At 28.0% G+C, this 21050-nt stretch overlaps 5 protein-coding genes across 6 annotated transcripts in view; 3 read left to right on the plus strand and 2 right to left on the minus strand.

The window, feature by feature from the left end:
- The window catches only part of LOC132922519 (kinesin-like protein KIF19), a 47839-nt gene extending 46791 nt beyond the window's left edge, over positions 1-1048 (plus strand). Inside the window, exon 13 of the mRNA XM_060986085.1 lies at positions 113-1048. Coding sequence (XP_060842068.1) covers positions 113-269 — 157 coding nt within the window. The 3' untranslated portion in view covers positions 270-1048. The remainder of the gene's footprint in view (positions 1-112) is intronic.
- Positions 1049-2627: 1579 nt separating this feature from the next.
- LOC132920183 (mitochondrial dicarboxylate carrier) lies at positions 2628-6374 on the minus strand. Its single transcript, XM_060982355.1, has 8 exons — positions 6142-6374; positions 5776-5903; positions 5564-5719; positions 5336-5502; positions 4775-4982; positions 4632-4712; positions 4502-4558; positions 2628-4447 (listed from the first exon to the last, which is right to left on the minus strand). The coding sequence occupies exons 2-8, from the start codon at positions 5875-5877 to the stop codon at positions 4349-4351; spliced, it is 870 nt and encodes a 289-aa protein (XP_060838338.1). The 5' UTR covers positions 5878-5903; positions 6142-6374; the 3' UTR covers positions 2628-4348.
- A 228-nt stretch (positions 6375-6602) lies between these two features.
- On the plus strand, positions 6603-8680 carry LOC132920184 (uncharacterized). Its single transcript, XM_060982356.1, has one exon. It carries the CDS (start codon positions 7884-7886, stop codon positions 8568-8570), a length of 687 nt encoding a protein of 228 aa, XP_060838339.1. The 5' UTR covers positions 6603-7883; the 3' UTR covers positions 8571-8680.
- Positions 8681-9505: 825 nt separating this feature from the next.
- Positions 9506-12252, minus strand: LOC132920181 (diacylglycerol kinase epsilon-like). Of its 2 annotated transcripts, none has more exons than XM_060982354.1 (9): positions 11959-12252; positions 11640-11820; positions 11382-11559; positions 11171-11301; positions 10789-10933; positions 10510-10727; positions 10297-10439; positions 9741-10224; positions 9506-9662 (listed from the first exon to the last, which is right to left on the minus strand). In XM_060982354.1, exons 2-9 carry the CDS (start codon positions 11811-11813, stop codon positions 9537-9539), a joined length of 1599 nt encoding a protein of 532 aa, XP_060838337.1. In that variant the 5' UTR covers positions 11814-11820; positions 11959-12252; the 3' UTR covers positions 9506-9536. The 2 variants fall into 2 exon arrangements, with proteins under 2 accessions (XP_060838337.1, XP_060838336.1); XM_060982353.1 differs by having other exon boundaries at positions 11945-12252.
- A 2464-nt stretch (positions 12253-14716) lies between these two features.
- On the plus strand, positions 14717-15586 carry LOC132922096 (uncharacterized). Its single transcript, XM_060985430.1, is given in 1 exon segment — positions 14717-15586. A coding segment is annotated over 1 exon segment (546 nt). The 5' UTR covers positions 14717-14793; the 3' UTR covers positions 15340-15586.
- The last annotated feature ends 5464 nt before the right edge of the window (positions 15587-21050 follow it).

Genomic DNA, 21050 nt, shown 5'->3' on the forward strand with positions numbered 1-21050 from the left:
TTAATATATAATAACATAAATATCTGCATATTACATTATAGGTACCTCTGCGCCACTGAATTAATAAATAAAAATATGCTAATTTGCACTCGTCACTGTCTATTCGTTACAGCAACGAGAGCTTGGCGGCTGGCTTCGACTGGGAAAAGGACCTAGGAAGTTTACCACCCATCAATCAATCGACTGTCGTTCCACACTCCAGAGACGAAATTCCATCGCCCGTTCCGGCTTCCGTGCTGTTTCCGCCGATTTCCAATCGCTTTAAATAAGGTTTATCGATTCTTCCCGTCTACTTGTTTATGTCTAAAATACTTGTATAAATAAAAATAATAGGTGCCTATATATAAGTATGATAAACTGTACAGACGTCGCAAATCGCGTAGTAGGTACCTACTGCCATTTATTATTCTTAAACACATCGATGTAATATATAGACATATATACTCATACCAATGATAATTCTAGACCATATTCATACTATATATACATTTTACATATAGTTTGCAGTGTTACCGTTTGCTTTTTAAACTTAGCACCTTGCGAAAAATTTGGATAAAAGTTCAAAACATAATTTATTAGGTAAGTACCTATACGGTATATACCTATTATAACTCAATAGTTCAATACCAATTGACTATTGTTAAATATTTTTGAAATTATAGCAGGTACTTACCTATTATTTTGTGAATGTATCATGTACGCTAGTAATAAATATAAAAATATTTAAATTTTTGATTATTCATAAGTTCGTTAATTCGTCTACAAATATATAGGTACCTACTTGAATGTCTTTATTCCTATCACGATTGATCGATATTATACCAATCGATTAGCCATTATAGTATGTACTAATTTATAAACTTATAGGTAAATAACTAATATGCATTAATTAATTAATTCTATTATAAAATTGTTAGTTATGACGTCATAAGTTTGTAACGTAAGCTTAAAAAAACAAAAAAAAAATTTTGTAATTTTTTTTTGTTTAGTTAGCAAAATACCATTACATTTAAAGTGAATATTTTATTTTAAATATACGATCAACAAATATATTCAACGTTCTTCAATCAATTTGTGCGTAAATAATCCAAAGTTTTTGTGGGAACTTCAGCCCCCTCTCCTCTTCATATAATTTTCTAAAAATAATAAAAGTTTAGATACTATAAATTATTATTAGAATTAGAAACTAATAGTACTCTATATTTACAGTCTATAAGCCCTAATTTTTAAATTGGACATCCAAGCCACCTGCATATTTGCACTGCAAAAGCTACCTGACTATACCTAACCTTTACCATTATGTCGACATATATTTAATTCCTACTTGTTTCCTTAAATTATTTCTAATCATTTCTCATACTATTGTAATAATAATTCTAATAGTATATTATTATCCGAATCGGTGTAATATGTATATATATACTATATACATATCATGGATAATAAATAATACAATATTTGAATTTGAATAATAGGCGTGCTGCAGCCCTGCAGGTAACCACGATGGTACCTACCTATGTATTATTATTTCAAACGTGAAACTTGCAAGTTGCAATATTTACAAAACGTTGTTGTTACTGTTCAAAGGACTCGACGCAGATAAATAATAATTTTACTTTCACTAGTAGCATGCGGAAAGCTCATAGGTGGTACGCAAAAAAAAAATTTCCCTAATCCTTTTATAAAAAAAATAAATGAAATGGATCATAATTCAAATGAAATAATTTATGTTAGCTGATTTTATATACAGAGTCTCATGAGGATTTAGTATTTACCCATTGCGATATCTCCTGAAACAATGGAGATAACATAATTTTGTTGTTGTTTTTTTATGAGACTCGCGGGGACAAGAATTATAAGTATTTCATATTTTAATTTATTTGTTAAAAGCACTAGTTTCGAGAAAAGCTGTGAAGTATTTAATACCATATGTGCCAGTGTTATCAAACATGGTGTTCGCGGGCTCGTTCCAGTATAATAGAACAAAAATATTCTCAAAACTAAAAATAATATTAAAAATCATGATACTATTGATACTAATGAGAATAAAATGTTGAAATGTTAAGATTTTCAGTAAAATAAACTCTACAAAATGGCTATATTTGATTTTTTTTTTTTTGAAAATAAGTAATAACTAAATAAAAAATTATTTTTTAACTTTTTTTACAAAAACAGTAAATTTAATAAAAATATGAAATATTTGTAGTCCTGGTCCCCATGAGTCTTTAAAAAAAACATAATGATGACATCTAATGACATCATTATTTCAGCCATTTCAGGAGATATTGCAAGGGCAAATCCTCGGTCATAGAACACTCTATACATATCGACAACACGAAAATCGACAATAAATAAATTAAGGGTAGACAAATATCAGCAGTCGAATCCAAATTACAGACATTTTGGAACATATATAATCGCTATTAAGACTACATTTCACAATATTTTTCTGAGTTTAATTCAGGAATAAAATGAATCATATACCCTTTCGAAGAAGATTATATATAAAAAACGTTCCAGATGCTATTTTGGCAAAAGAATCATGTATTGACCAAAATAGTGACACTGCTCCAAAGATAACTTTAAAACCACAAGGCAAAAAGATCTAAAATATTTTACACAATAAATATTAAGCCATTAAATATACCTGTATTTACATAATTATGTAGTTTCTAATAAAATAAAATTCTACCTATACATGTAATATGGTACATTTTTGATAAACAAAGAAAAAGGTAATTTGATAAAGTAGTACCTACTTAAAAATGTTCTAACTATGTAAGTACTAAATAGACACGTGGATACAAGGTTGTGAACCGCAGTACTATAGTCTATAGTCGAAATCATCAAACACAATTTTTACATTTTAGTATAATATATCTACATAAATATAATATAATATTATAAAACACTATTATAGGTATGCAGTAGAAAATAATCCGGTACTTTGAAACTATTTAAAATAAAATATTAATAAAATATTTTATGAATATTTACTAATTTAAAATTTAATTAAATAACATTAGTAAATGCAAAAAATATATTTGTTAATAAAACAATACCGAATAAACCTGAATTTTTATTTTTATTGGTATCTTTAGTTGTAAAACTAGAATAATTACTGTATTAAGTATTTAAAATCAAACTTATAACAATAAAATTTAGTTTTTTGTAGTAAATTCCGAAATAATAAAGTTACAATATTTTACATCAGAAAAACAAAAACTATAATCATTCATAAATCATAACACTATAAATCTAAAACAATGATTAACAGTTCTTAAATAAATAATAAAATACAATAGTTTTTTAAACATTTTAAGATAATTACATTTATTATTGCATAAACCTGATCTATTTGGTAATTAATAAACCTGTTACTAGTAAAAATGAATTTTTATATTTTTATATGGTATTAGATCAAATTCATTTCACATACAAAATTAAACATTTTATGGTTAAAACAAAAAATCGTATACTTCTCTATTAATATTTTTTAGGAGGAATGATAATATTTCTTAACTTAGTCATAATTAAAAAAAATATATATCAATAACAAAAATAATAAGACTAATTACTGTTAGTTTTTAAAAAATAAGACATTTTGTTACAGTTTCTATTAAAGTAAATTAAAGATATTTAAGGCCCATTATTAATGAATTTTTACAATTTTATTGTAAATTAAAGTTGGACCCAAATTAAAAATTAAATATCATTTATTCATTTAGTCTATATTATGTTATTGTATCAAAAAAATCTATTTATACTAAAAGACTTGAGGAATGTTAATATAAATTAACAAATTAAAATTTGGCAACTTTTGGAAGTTCAGAAATTATTCAAAGTATACACATGTTAGTTACAGAAACATATAATTATACAATATAAATGTGTTACTAAGTTATTGATTCTTAAGAAAATTCATACGCATCAATAAAATGAAAATTCCACAATTTTACTATGTTGTTATTGTAATAATATGTACCTATAAATAATTTCCTTATTATTATTAGATTCAAAAACAAACATTTTGATTTTGTTGCAAAACTTATTGCTTTGGTTACAAAGTCTATAAGTTATTTAAATGTATTAGATTTTCTTAATATAGAGGTATTAAAAATGCTATTCATGAACACTGCTTACAGCTTAAATACAAATAAATTATTTAGCCCCTCCAAAATACTTATATTAAAATTTGTTCAGCATTAATTTACAAAAATAATATTGGTACCTAGTATTAATTGCATGTAAAGTATTGTTGAAGAATGAATATATAAAATATTTTATCAATAGCATGAATATCCAACAAAAATATTGCATAGAAATATGATTTTGTTATCGTAATAAACTATGCTTTAGAGTAACCGAAGTTCAATCGTAATTGTTCCAAGAAGACAAATGTAAGAATTGTTTGAGGAGCCAATCTCACAAACGCTGGAACATAACCCTAAACAAAAATACAAAATTACATAAAAATATTTTACAAGAGTAATAATTTTACCTTAAAGAATCCCATCGGTCCTAGTTTGGCAGTATATCTAACTAAATCGAGTGTACCCTAGAAAATGAATTCAATTTAAATTAAAAACAAACGTATCATTATAAATTGTTATTATTTAATTAAAACATACTGAAAATTCGCCTGGTTTAGCATTCATTGCTCGAGTTTTTAACACATCCAAGGGTTGAGTTAGAGTTGTTGCAACAGCACCCTGCAGATTTATTAAATAATGAAAATTGCATCAAAAAATAGTTTAAATTGTGTTCCACTCACAGCAGTAAGACTAGATAAAAAGTGTGTAGTGGAGTTGTCACCAAAATAACCTGATGATAATAATAATTGTTTGACTTGATCATAGAATGATAACTGTCCAACAGTCATTAAAACAGCACGCATTGTAGCTGTTGATGCACCCGAAAATAATCTGGTAAACCCTTCTTCTCGCCAAACACGTATAAAACCATCAAAAGCATGTTTGTAACTAAAACCATTAAATTGTATTAAAATTTACTTTTTACTTTATTAAAAGAAATCATTTAAATGTGATGATTAATGAGGTTTATCTGTTTAAGCGTTTATTGTTTCACATCTATATCTCATCTCAATAAATAATACTTTCTGTATTCAAAGTTTTTCATAAACATCCATGTGTTGGATTGAATATTGACACCCAAAACTTTGTTTTTTCTACAGAAGTTGATACAATGCACAAATCAAATGGATTCAAATCGTGAAGGTTTCATGTTAAACTAATAAATATATGCACACCAAAGCTTTGTTAATACAATGTGAATACTGAATAAATAAAATGTTAGTATTTCATCACACTCATACTTTCTGCGGTTTTCCAGTGGTAACTTTACATCATTCTGCATTCGTACGTTAACCATATCAGCTGGGGTTCCAACAAACCCACCAGCCGCCCCGGCAGCGGAAGCCAACAACACTGTTTTATAGAATGGAACGTTTTCACCAGGTTTGGTCATTGCTTGTTTTCCAACCTAAAATTAAATAAAATTTTCAACAAATTTTAGAGTTTGACCAAACACTTAAATACAATACCTCATATATTCCAAATCGCACGGTTGAATATGACAGTTGTCGACACAATGACGCTGAAATACCTGTATACAGCGAGAATACTCCTTGTTCTCTGATGATTTTCATTGCTAAACGGCCGACAGAAATTTTTCCTTCTTGTTGTGTTTGTAAATGCACCTGTATATCAGTTTCAAAATAGTTGATCCAGTCGTTAATACTCGTTTAATATTTACCTTGAGCAAGTCCAGTGGATGTGTACAACATGCAGCACCAGCCGAACCAATTCCACCGAAATACCATCGTGAAAACTTTTTACTTTTATCATTGGCTGCCATTGTATTACTGTTCTGCAAAACACGGCCTGGTAAAAGAACAAAATTATTCATAAAAAAAAATAGCCAAATTTATCAGTAAATATTACTGCAACTTATTAAAATAATTCTACATATTCTTAACAACATTAAACAAGTAATAATCATCTACCCTATCGGTAATTTATTTAGTGCATAATGTCAAGGTGACAACAAAATCCAAACATTTTAACTCTTATGGAAATTCTAATGAAAAAAATTCAATATATCTACGGTAGAAACCCTTACCGGGAAAAAACAAGACAGAGGTAGTCGAAGTTCAATGAATTGCTTGTTGTTCCCGGGCGTCCTTACATGAACTAACAACTAACTTATCAACTTTCCCCTCGGGTTTCGGTCATGATTAACACATTAATATTCGTCTCGGCCGTGGGGGAATGTATACTTCATCGGTAATTTAGTATAATATAAGTATTTAACGGAGTGTCGATTGCCGGTGTATCGTTCTAAAGGGCGTAAAGGGGGGGTGAAGGGCAAATTGTGATAATCCAAGGTCAAAAAAGTCATACGATAAGAAAATTACTCACAAGCCTAACGAACTGGAAACGAACTTGTTATCACAAAATAAATGAATAGGTATATTATATTATTATTTTGATATTTTCACCAAAATATAGAACTTAGATATTAGTTAATAGGTTTATGGTCCGAAGTGCTTAGTCAATAGTCTCAAATCTCTCAACTCACAAGCAGTCATCACTTCATTAGTCAAATTCGATATCCTTATACACATATATAATTATAAATTATTTAACAAATAATTATTATACTATCATTACTATCCCTAATAAATTGTGTATTAATATTTTTGTTTCATTTTTTAATTTATTTTCTATAATAATATGTCATTATGTCAATATTTCTATAGTACAGAATAGATGAAATACCTATAGATATCTACACTCAATAGAACGACTATCAGCCAGTGGCCACTCGTGACTCGTGAGTACTCAATGTGTCGATAGTCGATACTCAATACCTACTCTATAAAATAATAATTAAATATTCATCAATTTTTTATGAACTATCAATTTAATTATTATTACTTTATGATTTATGTCTTTGTTATGATGGGCCTTTGCAGCTGTAGATAACGTTATCAATAGCAATCACTAAAAACAGCTGATGGTAGTATTAAGTTCTATGGAGGCCATAGAGTAATACTAATTACTCTATGATGGAGGCACAGCTCATGGAGGTAGTGAGTTCTTTGATCTCAGAGCAAGTCTAGAGGTCAGCCTTTCATTGTCTGTGGTTCAGATTTAAAGGCAAATAGCTTTTTTTGAGAATGATAAATATAAATTTACTGTAGAAAAATTAATTTTGTTGAATCTCTAAGATAATCAGTACTAATTGACAAAATATGTGCCAAATTTATTTTAGCGGCTAGGTTATAATATAGCTAATGCTCTTTAATGTTTAAAGTGTAAGTTTCAGCCACTTCAGAGATAGCATTTCATATTTTACCTATATTTCCAATAAATTTCCAACATAACGTTAAATTTCTGATTCGTTTTTTAGTTAAACAAAAAATGAAAAGGTATTTACATCGTGGTCTCATTATTAAATATTAATTTCTAAAATTAAAATATGAAATAATATTTTTATTTTTTCACTTGCTACGGATTTGGCACCCATGCTCTACTAGGCTACAACGATATCGCAACGTGGACAACACATTCCAGTCTTAGATCTAAGATTCCAGTAAACTGAGTAAACAATAAATGGAAGATTGTCTTTATATGTTTCGAACCGTCGGTCTTATCAATAGATAATGTGACGTCACTACTATTTATGCCTATAGCAGTTGGTTGTCCACGTGCTCTTACTTCCTGATAGCGCATAACTTGTAAACGAAAATCGTGAGTTAGTACTATTAGCTGGTAGCTACTTACTAATTACTATAGGCTTAAAGCTTATGCTACAGTTTGGTGTCCACTGCTCCACTACACCGTCTAACTGCCAACGCGATGTCAAACGTGGACGTTTTGGAACAATTGCAGCTAGTACTCAGGCCTGACATGTTGGACCGGCGGATCGTGTGCATCGAGGAGACTGACACTGCTAAGGCAGACGTGATCCTATCGTTTTACATGTGGTACGTGTTCACCAAAACCGATCGGCCCGTGTGCATGGTTGGTGTCCGGGACACGTACGGTCACTACCAGAACCTAGGCGTGAAGTTCCATTACAACCTGCTATCGATGTACAATCAGAAGCGATTTGCGTTCATCGAATCCGCCGTGTCCGTTGACAGCCTGGTCGACTGCGCGAAAGAGTTGTTGGATAAGCACCCCACCGGCTTTGTTTATATGGTGGTGGACGACATTAGTTCACTGTTGCTGTTGGGTGTAAAGTTTGAAGACATTGTTGGATTCCTGGCGTTTGTTAAGCGCCAACCTCGCCTATACTTTGTGTTTGGCTGTTGGAAACACAAGGCAGACGAATCAGCTAAGAGGTTAGCATCTGCTGTATCGCATCTATCAGACATCAGGGTGTCACTGGCACCATTAGTCACAGGGTTTTCAAACACTGCAACAGGCACTATGAGGATCACTACTCATGAATCATTCTACCGCATAGACGATGTGTCTTACCTGTACAAATTGGCTGATAATGGTCTCAAGTTAACATTAAATTCAGGCACTGCCAGATAAAATCATTAAGTTTTTAACATTTTATAAACTGTTATAAAATGATATGATACGTACTATTTGTATAAAATTAATATATATATATATTGTAAATAAATATCAACTAACAATAACTTTTCTATTACTTTTATTTAAAAAAAAAACAAGCAAATAAACACATAATAATAACATAATGTTTCAAATTCAACAGCCATTAACAATAAACATAAATCACAGGAAATCAAAAGTAAAACATAAGTTTATAACAATCAGATATTTTTTTTAATTAATAAATAATTAAATAACTAAGCTTTTTATGGAGATTCAATATTTTACATGGTTTTAAAACACTCATTTACAATTACATAAATTGTATTTTCAATAGCAATAAATAAAAATAAATAATTCCTACTTATATACAATATTTTAAACTTAATAAATTACACTTTATTTGTATACATTAATTTATAGTTTTTTGTAATTTATAAGTACATAATATTATAATATATAATATAGGTATATATATTTAATTATTGTAAGCAAAAAAATAGTTTATTGAATTATAATATTTAAACATTTTTTTATTCAAAATGTAAAGTAATAATAGACAATAGTCAAATATTTAAAAATATTAGTTAATCCATGTACAATGAGTTCTTTGAAATATAGGAATGTTTTAAGCATAATTTACAGTATCATATTACTATTACGGGTCTTACGATTCATATAAACAATACCAGACATCATCAATCATTGGTTTATTTATCTTAAATTGCATTTGAAATATATTTAATGATCATCATTTAAAACTTTTAATCTCAGAAACAGACAAGATGTGCACTTAAATTATTAAAAATAACTAAATAATAAATAATATTACCAATGAAATGTGTGATATGTAATACCATAAATCATGCTAATGTTTTTAAAAGCCTCTCCAAAAACAAAGGACGGATAAATAATAATAGTGTAAAAAATTATTTTACTTTATTAAATTATTATGTTTGATAACTTCAAAACTGTAGCTTGGTTGCACCGCTTAAGCACAAATTCACATTTTGGTTGAAGCCAAGGTTCACCATCAACCTGGACTGGTAATTTTTGTAATAATTTAACCTGTCGGTCAATAAATGTTTATAATAAGCAAGCAATACAAATGTTTCAATTGTATACAAATATAAACATATAACTTACTCTGATCACAGATGCTTGACCAATTCTAATAGGTTCAGCAATCCCCATTTTTAATTGTGCAATATGCATGGAAGATCGTATACCAAGTACTTCTAACAACCCATCATCAATAAACTGTGCACCAAACTCATTACCATCATTAACTCCTAATTCCCATAAATTTACTCCAGCACCCCAAGATTCAATATTCACAATTACAATGGATTCAATATCTGGTAAAACTATTCTCTTCTCATCCATGTATAACTCAATCATATCAGACAGACCTTGACACTGATGTTCTAAAAATTGTTGTGTTCCGCAACCTAAATATATCATTTTATTCAATAGTGTACTATTGAATAAATATAATGGTGACTTTCTAGTACGATGAAAATCCAATGTTATTTGAGCATCCAAACCGATTCCCAAATAGTTATACATTGTAATAGTGTTTGTTATTTTTATCTTTTTCAACACATTTGACAAAATATTCACTTTCCATCTAGTAAAAAATAATCAGCATTAGTCTTGGTTAATTTCTCTTCTATATTAAGATAAAAAAATATAAATTAACCTATCTAATTTTATAACTGAAACATTATCAAGAGAATTCATAAATCCAGAACAATCAGAATCTGAATACGAAGTTCCCCATCCCAATATCCTAGACAAGTCATTGCCTGTACCAAGTGGTATAATACCCACGGCAGGATCTATCTGAAAATGTTTATTTGATTATTAAAATATTTATGTATCATTGATGTAACAATTCTGGATTTATAATTACTTTTAGTTGTAAATTATGAATGCTGTTTAATACACCAGCTACTGTACCATCGCCACCAGCAACCAAGACAAAAACACATTCCAGATGTGTGGTTTTTAACCAATCTAAAGCTTTTTCTGGGGGACAGTCAATGACATCATATACCTGTATAGGATTTAGTAGACGCCGGAAATGTGAAATTATTAAAGTTCCATCATTATTACCAGACTTCTTGTTTGCTAAAGTTTTACATAAAATATATTTTAAAAATAAATTGAATTTTTTTATATAATTATTTACCAAATATGATTAATGGTGTCCAGTTTTCCCAACCAGGATGAAAAACTTTTTCAATTGTTTGCTTGGATACATTTTTAAATCGATTACTTGTTTTTATACAAAATGGTGGTATAATATATTTGCGATATATTCCAAAATCACATTTCTATAAACAAATTATAATAAACAATAAACATAACTAGCAAAACAAAAAAAGTAATCATAATTATCTATTAATGTTTCAACAAATCTTTGATAAAGTAATTTTGTTTAAAAATCTAATTTGAAATTCCAATTATAATTATATTTAGCAGTATAAATGTAACATACATCTCTCAATGATTAAATATAATAATTGCTAACATTAAAAGGAGTTATTGAGAAAATAAAAAGTAACTGATACCTGAATAAATTGAGCTATACAATTTTCATGTGAAAACCTACTACACCATAGACATTGAAAAAAATGTCCAAGATTACTATCAGTATCATCATCCGAGGAACAAACACAACACGTAACATCAATTAACAGAGCTATAGCAAAAAATTGAAATAATTAATAATACTTCAAAAGTATTTAAATAATAACTATATAAAATTATAAAATGAATTACATTTGGTCCAGTGGTGTGTGAAAGTCTTAGGTGGTCTATTAGTACTTAAGATCTTACAACATATTCGCTTGTTAGCTTTTTTTACACAGACTAAGTCAACGAAAATCCCACAATTATCACAGTATCGAACTTTAGATCCATGTGTTAATGTTTCACATACAATACATTCATTTGGATCCTATAAATAAATAATTATCAATAATTTGTTTTTAAAACCTTATGTTAAAAATAAACCCAGACTGATTGAATAATACTTACACTTAGTATGTAGGATGGTTTTTCAACCCACACATGAGATGACAAACCTTTGTCAGCAACATCACTTTCAGGAAAAAACCATCTGAATGCTTTAATACTAAAAATAAACACTACAATTGCGATTACAAATGCAATTATACTGGACGTCACTAAATCATCTGTATCCAAATACATGGTAAATCTAAAATACGTTGAAAATTGAAAAAAAAAACACAATTTTATGCTATTATTACGAAATATAAGTAGGAACTCATGAATGTGTAATACATAAAAAGGATAACTAATTATTTAAGTAGGTAGAGTACCATTATCGATTTACTTTACAAATTCTGTTGAACGGTATCTATTTCTATGTTAAAAAATTAAAATACACTGACAGCGTTTCGACGTTGCGCAGTATTTCGCACACATTATCTGACCTTTTAAGCATAATTTAATGCTAAATGCGCAGTCTTTTGTTTTAAAATGGGTATTGCGTACTTTAAGTGGTAGATATTGTCTGTGTATATGATGACACACAAAACGTTTTGATTTTATTTTTACATTTGCAAATCGCTAGTAAATTGTAATGTAAATCGTATATAATCCAAACTCTAAAATATAAATATTTAGTAATGATAACAATTTCATATCAATCCGAATTCTGAATAGGAGGTAAACAGCACAGCTTTAGATATTATATAAATCCACTGGGAGCGCTCTAAGATCCTAGGTATTTAGTGGAGAGAACATTCATGCTTCATTTTTCCTTCTTTCGTTACGCAACCATGAACCATCCTATCTAAATTCTAAAGCCGTGGTAAACAGTCATGAAGGCCTACATAAGGATATTTCACTGCAATCAATGTAATTATATTTATAGTCACTACCTCTGACAGTACACTGTACAAAAGAAAGAACATTCGGCACTTTAAGAAGAGCAAATCACGGCTTCGTTCGACCATGAGTGAAGAACGGAGATATGTTTTGTATTTGATGATTGATGAGCGTTAGTCGTCTGAAGACTGATAGTATTGAAGACCATTTTATGAATAAGAGATCATAAATAATATAGAAGATCTAAATTAATTCACTTTTCAGAAAAAATATCAATAAATAGGTAGTACATAAATAATAAATATTAGCATATTTAGATATACATAATTTTTTTAAATAAGTATCGTTAGTGTTTTAAGTTTTAACTAAGTCAAAACCATTCATGTATAAGCAAAAGAAAATGTATACAATAAGATGATTAAGATGTCAAAATATAGTGAATCAATAATTGGGTTTTAATCTTCTTTAGTACTATAATAGTAATATTTTATACTAATTTTCCCATACTACTGTATGAAATTAATATTTAATATTACATAGAGCAGGGTCAGTGATGTACTTAGACCTGAATTTTTTTTGGGGAGGGGGTTAAGGGGTTACAGGTACTAGAAATTTTAGTTTTCTCATAATAAATTTAAATCGAGAATTTCGGGGGGGGGGGGGTTATCAAGAAGTTTATTCAAGCTTAAATTTGTTTATCTAATAGAATTTTAAAGTACCATCAGTACATTATCACATGTGATGAATTTATATACAATGGTTTTTAGGTTTTAAAAATATATCTAGTGATATTATAGGTACTTATACTACTTCCTTAATCACAATTTTCGTTACCTACTCATTTTTATGCATTAAAAATTTGTTTTTATTTATGTAATGCAAATTCGCACTAATGGTACTTACAGTTAAAATATACATTTTCTTTTGTTAAAATTATTTTGAATACATATGTAGCTCGTATGGTAAAATGTGAACTTTATTTAGCGTGCTCGGAAAACCAACCCACGCTAGTGTCTGCGGAACATATAGATAGTTATTATTAAATTCCACCAAATAACTTTGTCATTCTAAAATAAAACACATTATTGGAATAAAGTAATTTACAAACATTATCCTCTAGTTAGAAACAGACCTACGCAATAATGAAAAGCGAATAACACTTCAAAGAAAACATTTTTAGTGTTAAATTAAACCCGTAGTATACGAAATCGTATAGCTTACACTGCTTACAGTAAATGTTTTGTAAAAAACACATTTTTAGTATTATCAATTTAAAAAGCACTATTTCATAAAATAAAAAAAAATATAGCCATATAATTTTTTTGTCACGTACGAATATCTTTTGTGCATCACCAAGATTACATAAAATATATTTGTTTTCGTTGAATTCAGTCACAGTACCGTAAGGCAAGAAAAAATCGTTTATTTTACTAAAAATGAAATTATTTTTCTTTAAAAAATGAAAGTTTATAATATATAGCATATACAATACATATATTATATTTATGACAATATAATATCAAAATGTATAGAGTATAAAAGTACAATATACAGTATAATTGCCACATTATTTTAAAATCCAAAATTATTATTATTAATAGTAATTAGAAATACATGTATTATGTCAACATGCGAAATGTGTTTCTAGACTCTAGAGTAATATTATTCTGATATTCAATACTGAGATATATATCATATCTCATAAGCCTTAGTAAATTATAAATCAGCTCTTTTCAAGCACAATCTTTAGAGGCTTCTTAGCTGATCCATTGTATTATTTCTTTTGATTTTGTCCACAGTCAGATCCTAAATGATAATTCTTAGTCATGAACGCAGTAAAGAGAAATAAGTTACAAGGAACAAAAACATTCTTTCTAAGAATTAAGGACGTTAAAGATGAGTTTTGGAAACTATTTGCGTTTAAAAGTTTTCTGTCGACATTTTAAAGATTTCATTTTTATCAAAGTCCTGTTTAGACAACCGGCAGAATTTTGAAAGCATAGATTTTCGCTTATTTTTTCCTTTTTATTGTTGCCATGTCACGAATTTATTTAAAATATTGTACACTTATTTGTATTACTCTAGGGACATTATACAATAAGTTTCACCATATAATATTTAAATACATTAGCTATAGATATCTCAGATTTATCATAGAAACACGTAAATAATAATCGTATTTGGTTATAATATGTGTATTTTATTTTGGATTAACAAAAATAAATTATGAACTACATTATATTAATTTTAACTCTCAGAAATAATTTTCCAAAATCGTATTTCAAACACATTGGATCGGGAAAAAAAGTTATGTTTATAATATTTAGACCACCTACATATGGACGGTGGACTGTTATTTCAGTGCAAAAAATATTTTCGGTATTTCCAACATGCATTGAACGTGTGTCCTTTTCCGCAGGTGTACAGCGTGTTACAGAACGGATACAAGATCTTCATAAACATGGAGTACGCGAAGAACGGAGACCTGTTCACGTACCTGCAAAATAAGATCTTGGAGAAGCCACAAATCCGTTCTTGGTTTGTGTAGATCTTGTATGCGTCGCTCATGTACATGCACAGGATGGGTGTAGTGCACAGAGACCTGAAGTTCGAGAACATACTGCTGACGCGCAACTACAACGTGCGTATAGCCGACTTCGGGTTCGCCAGGTTCGTGGACCGCGGACATAATCCTTGCGCGGACACGCCGTGCGGCACAGTTACCTACTCGTCGCCAGAGCTCTTGTCAGGACAACGACCGTACAACCCGGTGCTCGTGGACGTATGGGCGATCGGTGTCGTGCTATTCGTAATGACCAACAACGCGATGCCGTTTCGAGACAAGACCAAGGAGGAAATGCACAAGAAACAGGTGAGCAGGTGATATTATGATGTAATGCATACGAACACAAAACAAGTGGAAAATGGGTACCGCCTGCTCTGATGTACATTGGGCGTCGAGTGGGTCGCAGTAACGGCTGTTTTGAATTCAATAATATATCCATTGTAGGTATACACAAAATGGTTCTGAACGGAAACAGTCTTTTCACATGATAACACATTTTATGTAAGAGTACATTTCATGATATACTATGGTTTACGATATTAGTATTGCGGACGATCGATTTGACTATTGCTGAAAAGTTGCATTTATTTTATTATTAATATTTAATAATTATTATAATAATATATATTTATACTACATATTATTATATTATTGCGTTATTAACTTTTTAGTCAATACCATCAACTGACCGTAAAACAGTGCGAATAAGTTCACATCATAAATAGGTAAGACACCTATATCTTAAAATTAATTAACATGTTATGAACATTTCATTCCTTCATTGCATTTTGTAAAATTCATAATGTACGTTAACATTTTTAAGTCCCCACAAATAATGTTTTTGAATTATAACACATTAGTTAAAAACGTTATTTATTGTTTAAATAAGTAATTTCAGCCAAATTTGAACTTAAAATGTGTATAAAAGTAATTATCTTTGCATAGTTTCGAGATGATTTGTGAGGAAACTTTTATCAATATTTATAGAAAATAAACTAAAAAAAATTTAAAATTTATCATATTTATAAATACCTCAAAAGGAGTTACAAATTTTTAAATTTTATCATACATTAAAAATGATAATATAAACATTTGGTGAACATTTCAGGTATTTACTGACTGGTTTAAACAAAATATCAAAAACCATTTAAGGATAAATAATTAATATTGAATAAATATCCAATGTCTTAAAAATTTGAATTTCAAATGCTCGTAAAAATTAATTATTCAAAATTCTAACTATAAACACTTATAAAAGAATAAAGTGACCATGGATTTTCTTCCATTTTTTTCCAATTAAAAAATTAACAACTTACAAGGCGCTTCTCATTCTACTCTGTAAATATTTTTTAATCGGTATTTACAGGGGGGAAAAATGAAAATTACTCAAGCCTTTAAATACCTCGAAAAGGCTAAAATATTTTGTAAATTTTATTATAAATAAAAAATGATAATATTAACATAATAATAATATAATATCTATCGTTTTTTTTGTATACAGACATAAAAACAAAACAGTACACACCATTATAAAATCAATACATTTTTTTGCTCACTCAGCATCTAAAATAACTAAAATAAAAATACTATTTTAAATACTTTTCGGAAAAGTAATCAAATATGACGTATCCTGGATAATTGTTTTATATTTTTAAATTACTTTGTTTCCGAACCCAGTAAATAGTTTTAAATTTGTTGAAAATTAATAGGCACTATAAATATTAAACATTACGATACCTACTTATTTTTATAATTAAAATTTCGATGTATTAACTATAAACATTAATATCCAACTATTACAAAAGGAATAATAAATAAGTGAGAAAAATATATATCTTTAAAGTATATAATAATCAATACCTAGTTAGTTATAATACCTACTCGTATGTACTTACTCTGAGAATCTGGGTTTATTTAAAAAAAATATTTTGATTACATTTTTACCAATATATTAAAATAGGTATTTCAAATCAAAAATAAAATTATTCTCTACAAAACTGTAAGCGAAGAGAAGTAGGAGGGTGAATAAATATATCATATAATAATATATTGATACTTACGAATGTTCTGATTCATGAACCGTTTTATCATTAACCAAACATATAAACTACAAAGCTGGTTTGGACTAAGTAGATATGCTATTCATGGAAATTCATGATGAATGTCCGGTGGTAATACAAACTTCTTTTTGAATCGAGAACCACCCTGTTTTTTTTTTAAATGTTCCAAATAAAATTCAAACATGACGTTTTTGAGTCGTTTAACCTAATATACTAAAGATTAAGGATAATAGTCCATTTTGACAAGTTTGAAAGGTATTTAAAAGGATTTGAGAATAATAATAATATATTACCATAGTTACATATTTTAAATCGACATAATAATGTATAATTTAAATAATAATTTATATAATTTAATCATTAAATATATTGATAATTATAATTTATATTATAATATAATATATTTATAAATTATAAAATATAAATTTTCAAAATAACTAAATTAAAATTAATTGTCGATTATAGTCACATACATAATTATTTCTAATTTACACTATAACTGAATAATATCGTCCATTTAAATAACGTCCTACATAGAATAACAAATTTCACCGTAAAGTAACGAAACTAGTATGATGTAATCTAATACATCATTTATAAAAACGTAAAATTTATAAGATTTTAGACTTATTGTAAAACGTTGCCGCGTCCCCTAGTGATTATAACTTATAAATGGTTGTAGAATCTAAGAAAACAAGTTATTCACATTTTGTCGTAACTCGTAGTTGATGCATATTGAATATATCATTAAAAAAACGGACATATCCGAGTTGGGTCCGAAATAACATTTATGAAAAAGATAAACAACTAATTAGGTCCGTCTATAAAAACGGTAACACACTAATTGGGTCCCATTATAAAAACTGTACCACCAGGCTCCTACGTAAGGCGGTTGGCCTAAGATGGCAAGCTAAGAAATATATAATAAACTGTCGTACAAGGAGCGGGTGACCAATATATAATGAATAAACCAATTAATTTATATGCGCATTTTACCATTTTTTACTATATACCTAATGATATTTTTAAAAATTTTACTCTATATACCTACTAATATTAACATTTTAACATTTTTTACTAAACTAAAAAAAAAATATATATAGAACCGCAAAAAAATATTTTTAATCATACCTCAGTTCTAATTTATAGATCACTGACAGTCCTAAGTTTGTAAAAATGAGAAGGGAAATGTTTTTTTGCACGGACCCAACTAGTGCGGTGCAACACGATTGTGGACTTTTTACCTTTTAATATTTGAGAAAAAACAACAACGATTGCGCACCTTTAATATTTTTTCTTTGAGCAAACACAAATATTTAAATAAATTTACCAACATTAATAATAACTTTATATGTATAGTAAAAAAAAATCTTATAATATATCACAGTAATTACGCGTCAAAAAAAAGAATTATATGCCAATATTTATTTATAAAAATAAAAAATTAAGATGTACTCATAACGATGACAATAATAATAATTAATAATATAATTCGTATAGTAAAAAAAAAATATATGTATATACATCACAGTAACTTATTATTATGCGTCAAAAAAAAAATATACATATATTATATATTTATATATATATAATAAAAATCAAGTTCTTATAATTTTTTAGCACAAAAACGTGGTCCTAATATCAGCAAATAATCATTTAAAGATATTTCATTATTTTTATATTTTTCCCAAGTGTTAATTATAAACACAATATTCTCTTCTTGCTCTTTACTAGGCTTATTAATATGTTGTAGTTTTATACTATATATTTTTAAATAAGTTTCACTTTGAATATCCAATAAAATATGTATAACTTGGTGAATAGATGATGAAACGTGAGAATGTGACCGACGGGCGACGACTATAACACTATAGATCTCTTTGACGTACAGTATTAGTTAATTATCAATAAAATAAAATCTGGTACAATAAATATTATCAGATGTGAATACTCGTACGTTGGAAAAGCACAGCCACTAACACTTATCAGTTATTATCGGTTATTATAGTAATAAAATATTATTAGACACCATATAATAGTATCCACTTACCGTGACAATTGTGTATACGTATACTATACTATAGGTGTGTTTCTTAAACTATAACCATTTATTTAAAATTATTTAAATATTTGTGTTTGCACAAAGAACAAATATTTAAGGTCCGCAATCGTGTTATTTTTTTCTCAAGTATTAAAAGGTAAAAAGTTCGCGATCGTGTTACGCCCCAACTAGTGTAGTACCCTAAAATATCCCGGACCCAGTTAGTTTTGTACCTGAAATTCATTGTTGACATTCACAGTTGAGATTCAAAGATAAGATAGGGAACCAAGGGCTGTAACACGATTGCGCATAATTACCTTTTTACCTGAAAAAAACACAACACGATTGCACATCTTTTATCTTTTTTCTATGAGCAAACACAAACATTTAAATAAATATCATTTCCAAAAATTTACCAACATTAATAATAACGTAATACATATTCGTCAAAATATTACGACAATAATAATTAATAAAGTATAATACGCAGTCAAAAAAATTTTATAATACACCACAGTAATTAAATTATTTAGAAAGTTCAATGGTTTTCTAGAAATAATGAAAAGTTTTCGCAAGATACTAAAATCATTAAATGCTGATAACTGATAAGCATTACGAATTATGCTTAACAGTTAACAATTAAAACAATTGGTTTATTCAGAAATTAAAATTTTTCCCCAATAGAAATTTATTTAAGTACTGTTTATGACACGATAAAGTAATCAAAAAACTGTGATTATTGACTTGTATTTTAAAATGTTAACTATTATTATTCTGCAATATTATTATTTACTAATTTTAATTAAAAATCGCAAAGCTATAAAGTAATTGTCACAATTATTATTAAAAAAATGTAATTTTAAGTACGGCGATATACTGTAAATACTTTAAACATATTAATAAAACGAATTGATATAAAGAGTTTTTACAATGATATTAATATACGGTAAATCATTGTAAAAACTCTTTATGTAAATTCGTTTTATTAAAAGGTTTAAAATATATTGTGGTACTATAAAATTACAATTTTTTATAATTGTGACAATTACTCTATAATTTTGCGATTTTTAATTAAAATTAGTAAATAATATTATGCATTTTAACAACAAAAATTCAAAATTGTTCATGTCAAAAATCACTGTCCTTTACTTTATCGCTATAAAAATTCAACCCGGACTTTTTGTCCAACTTTTTTTAAAAACGACTTTTTGACCGATTACCTCCACTCAGTAACTCACCCTCTGATCCTTCTTGGTTACGCCACAGCAGACAGCAGTAATACCTAACCTACCTTAAACATTGACTTCATAGCTCCTTTTACCTTTAGCCTGTTGCCTGTAATAATCTAAAAGCTTTAAAGTTATTCGTCAGCCATCCAATATGTATTGTCTATCATTATTTTATGTTGGTTTAATATGCGCTACCTATACAAATTAAAATATTCCATACTTTATAATCAGTATTGCCAGTATTTATACTTTGTGTCATTTAGTTTTACTTATTATTATAAGTAAGTTATTTTTAAGAATTCTTTTTCAATTCATCATCACATATTTTTTGGTTTTTAATTTTAGTACATGTTTGTTCATTAGGTAATAAATTACGAGTTTTAAAAAATGTTCACACATTTCTTTATTTTTAATGATATATTAGGTATGTCGATACAAATAGCTCATAATCTATACATTCAAATTAACAATTAAGAAATAATACCTAACATAAATAGTTGTTTAACTTAAACTACAGTTTAATCATGTAGATTTGACGAAACGTACGACTACAAATAGTAGAAACACAGACTGCAGGTTAGATTAACAGATTAATTTAGCAAAATGATAAATACCTTCAAACGTGCGGAAAATAGCATAATGGCACTTAAATAGCACTTTTGTTAGGTTAAATAATATGAATGTAGAAAAAGCAGATAT

Source organism: Rhopalosiphum padi, chromosome 2 (genome assembly GCF_020882245.1).
Source record: "Rhopalosiphum padi isolate XX-2018 chromosome 2, ASM2088224v1, whole genome shotgun sequence".
In the NCBI taxonomy this organism is placed as follows: domain Eukaryota; kingdom Metazoa; phylum Arthropoda; class Insecta; order Hemiptera; family Aphididae; genus Rhopalosiphum; species Rhopalosiphum padi.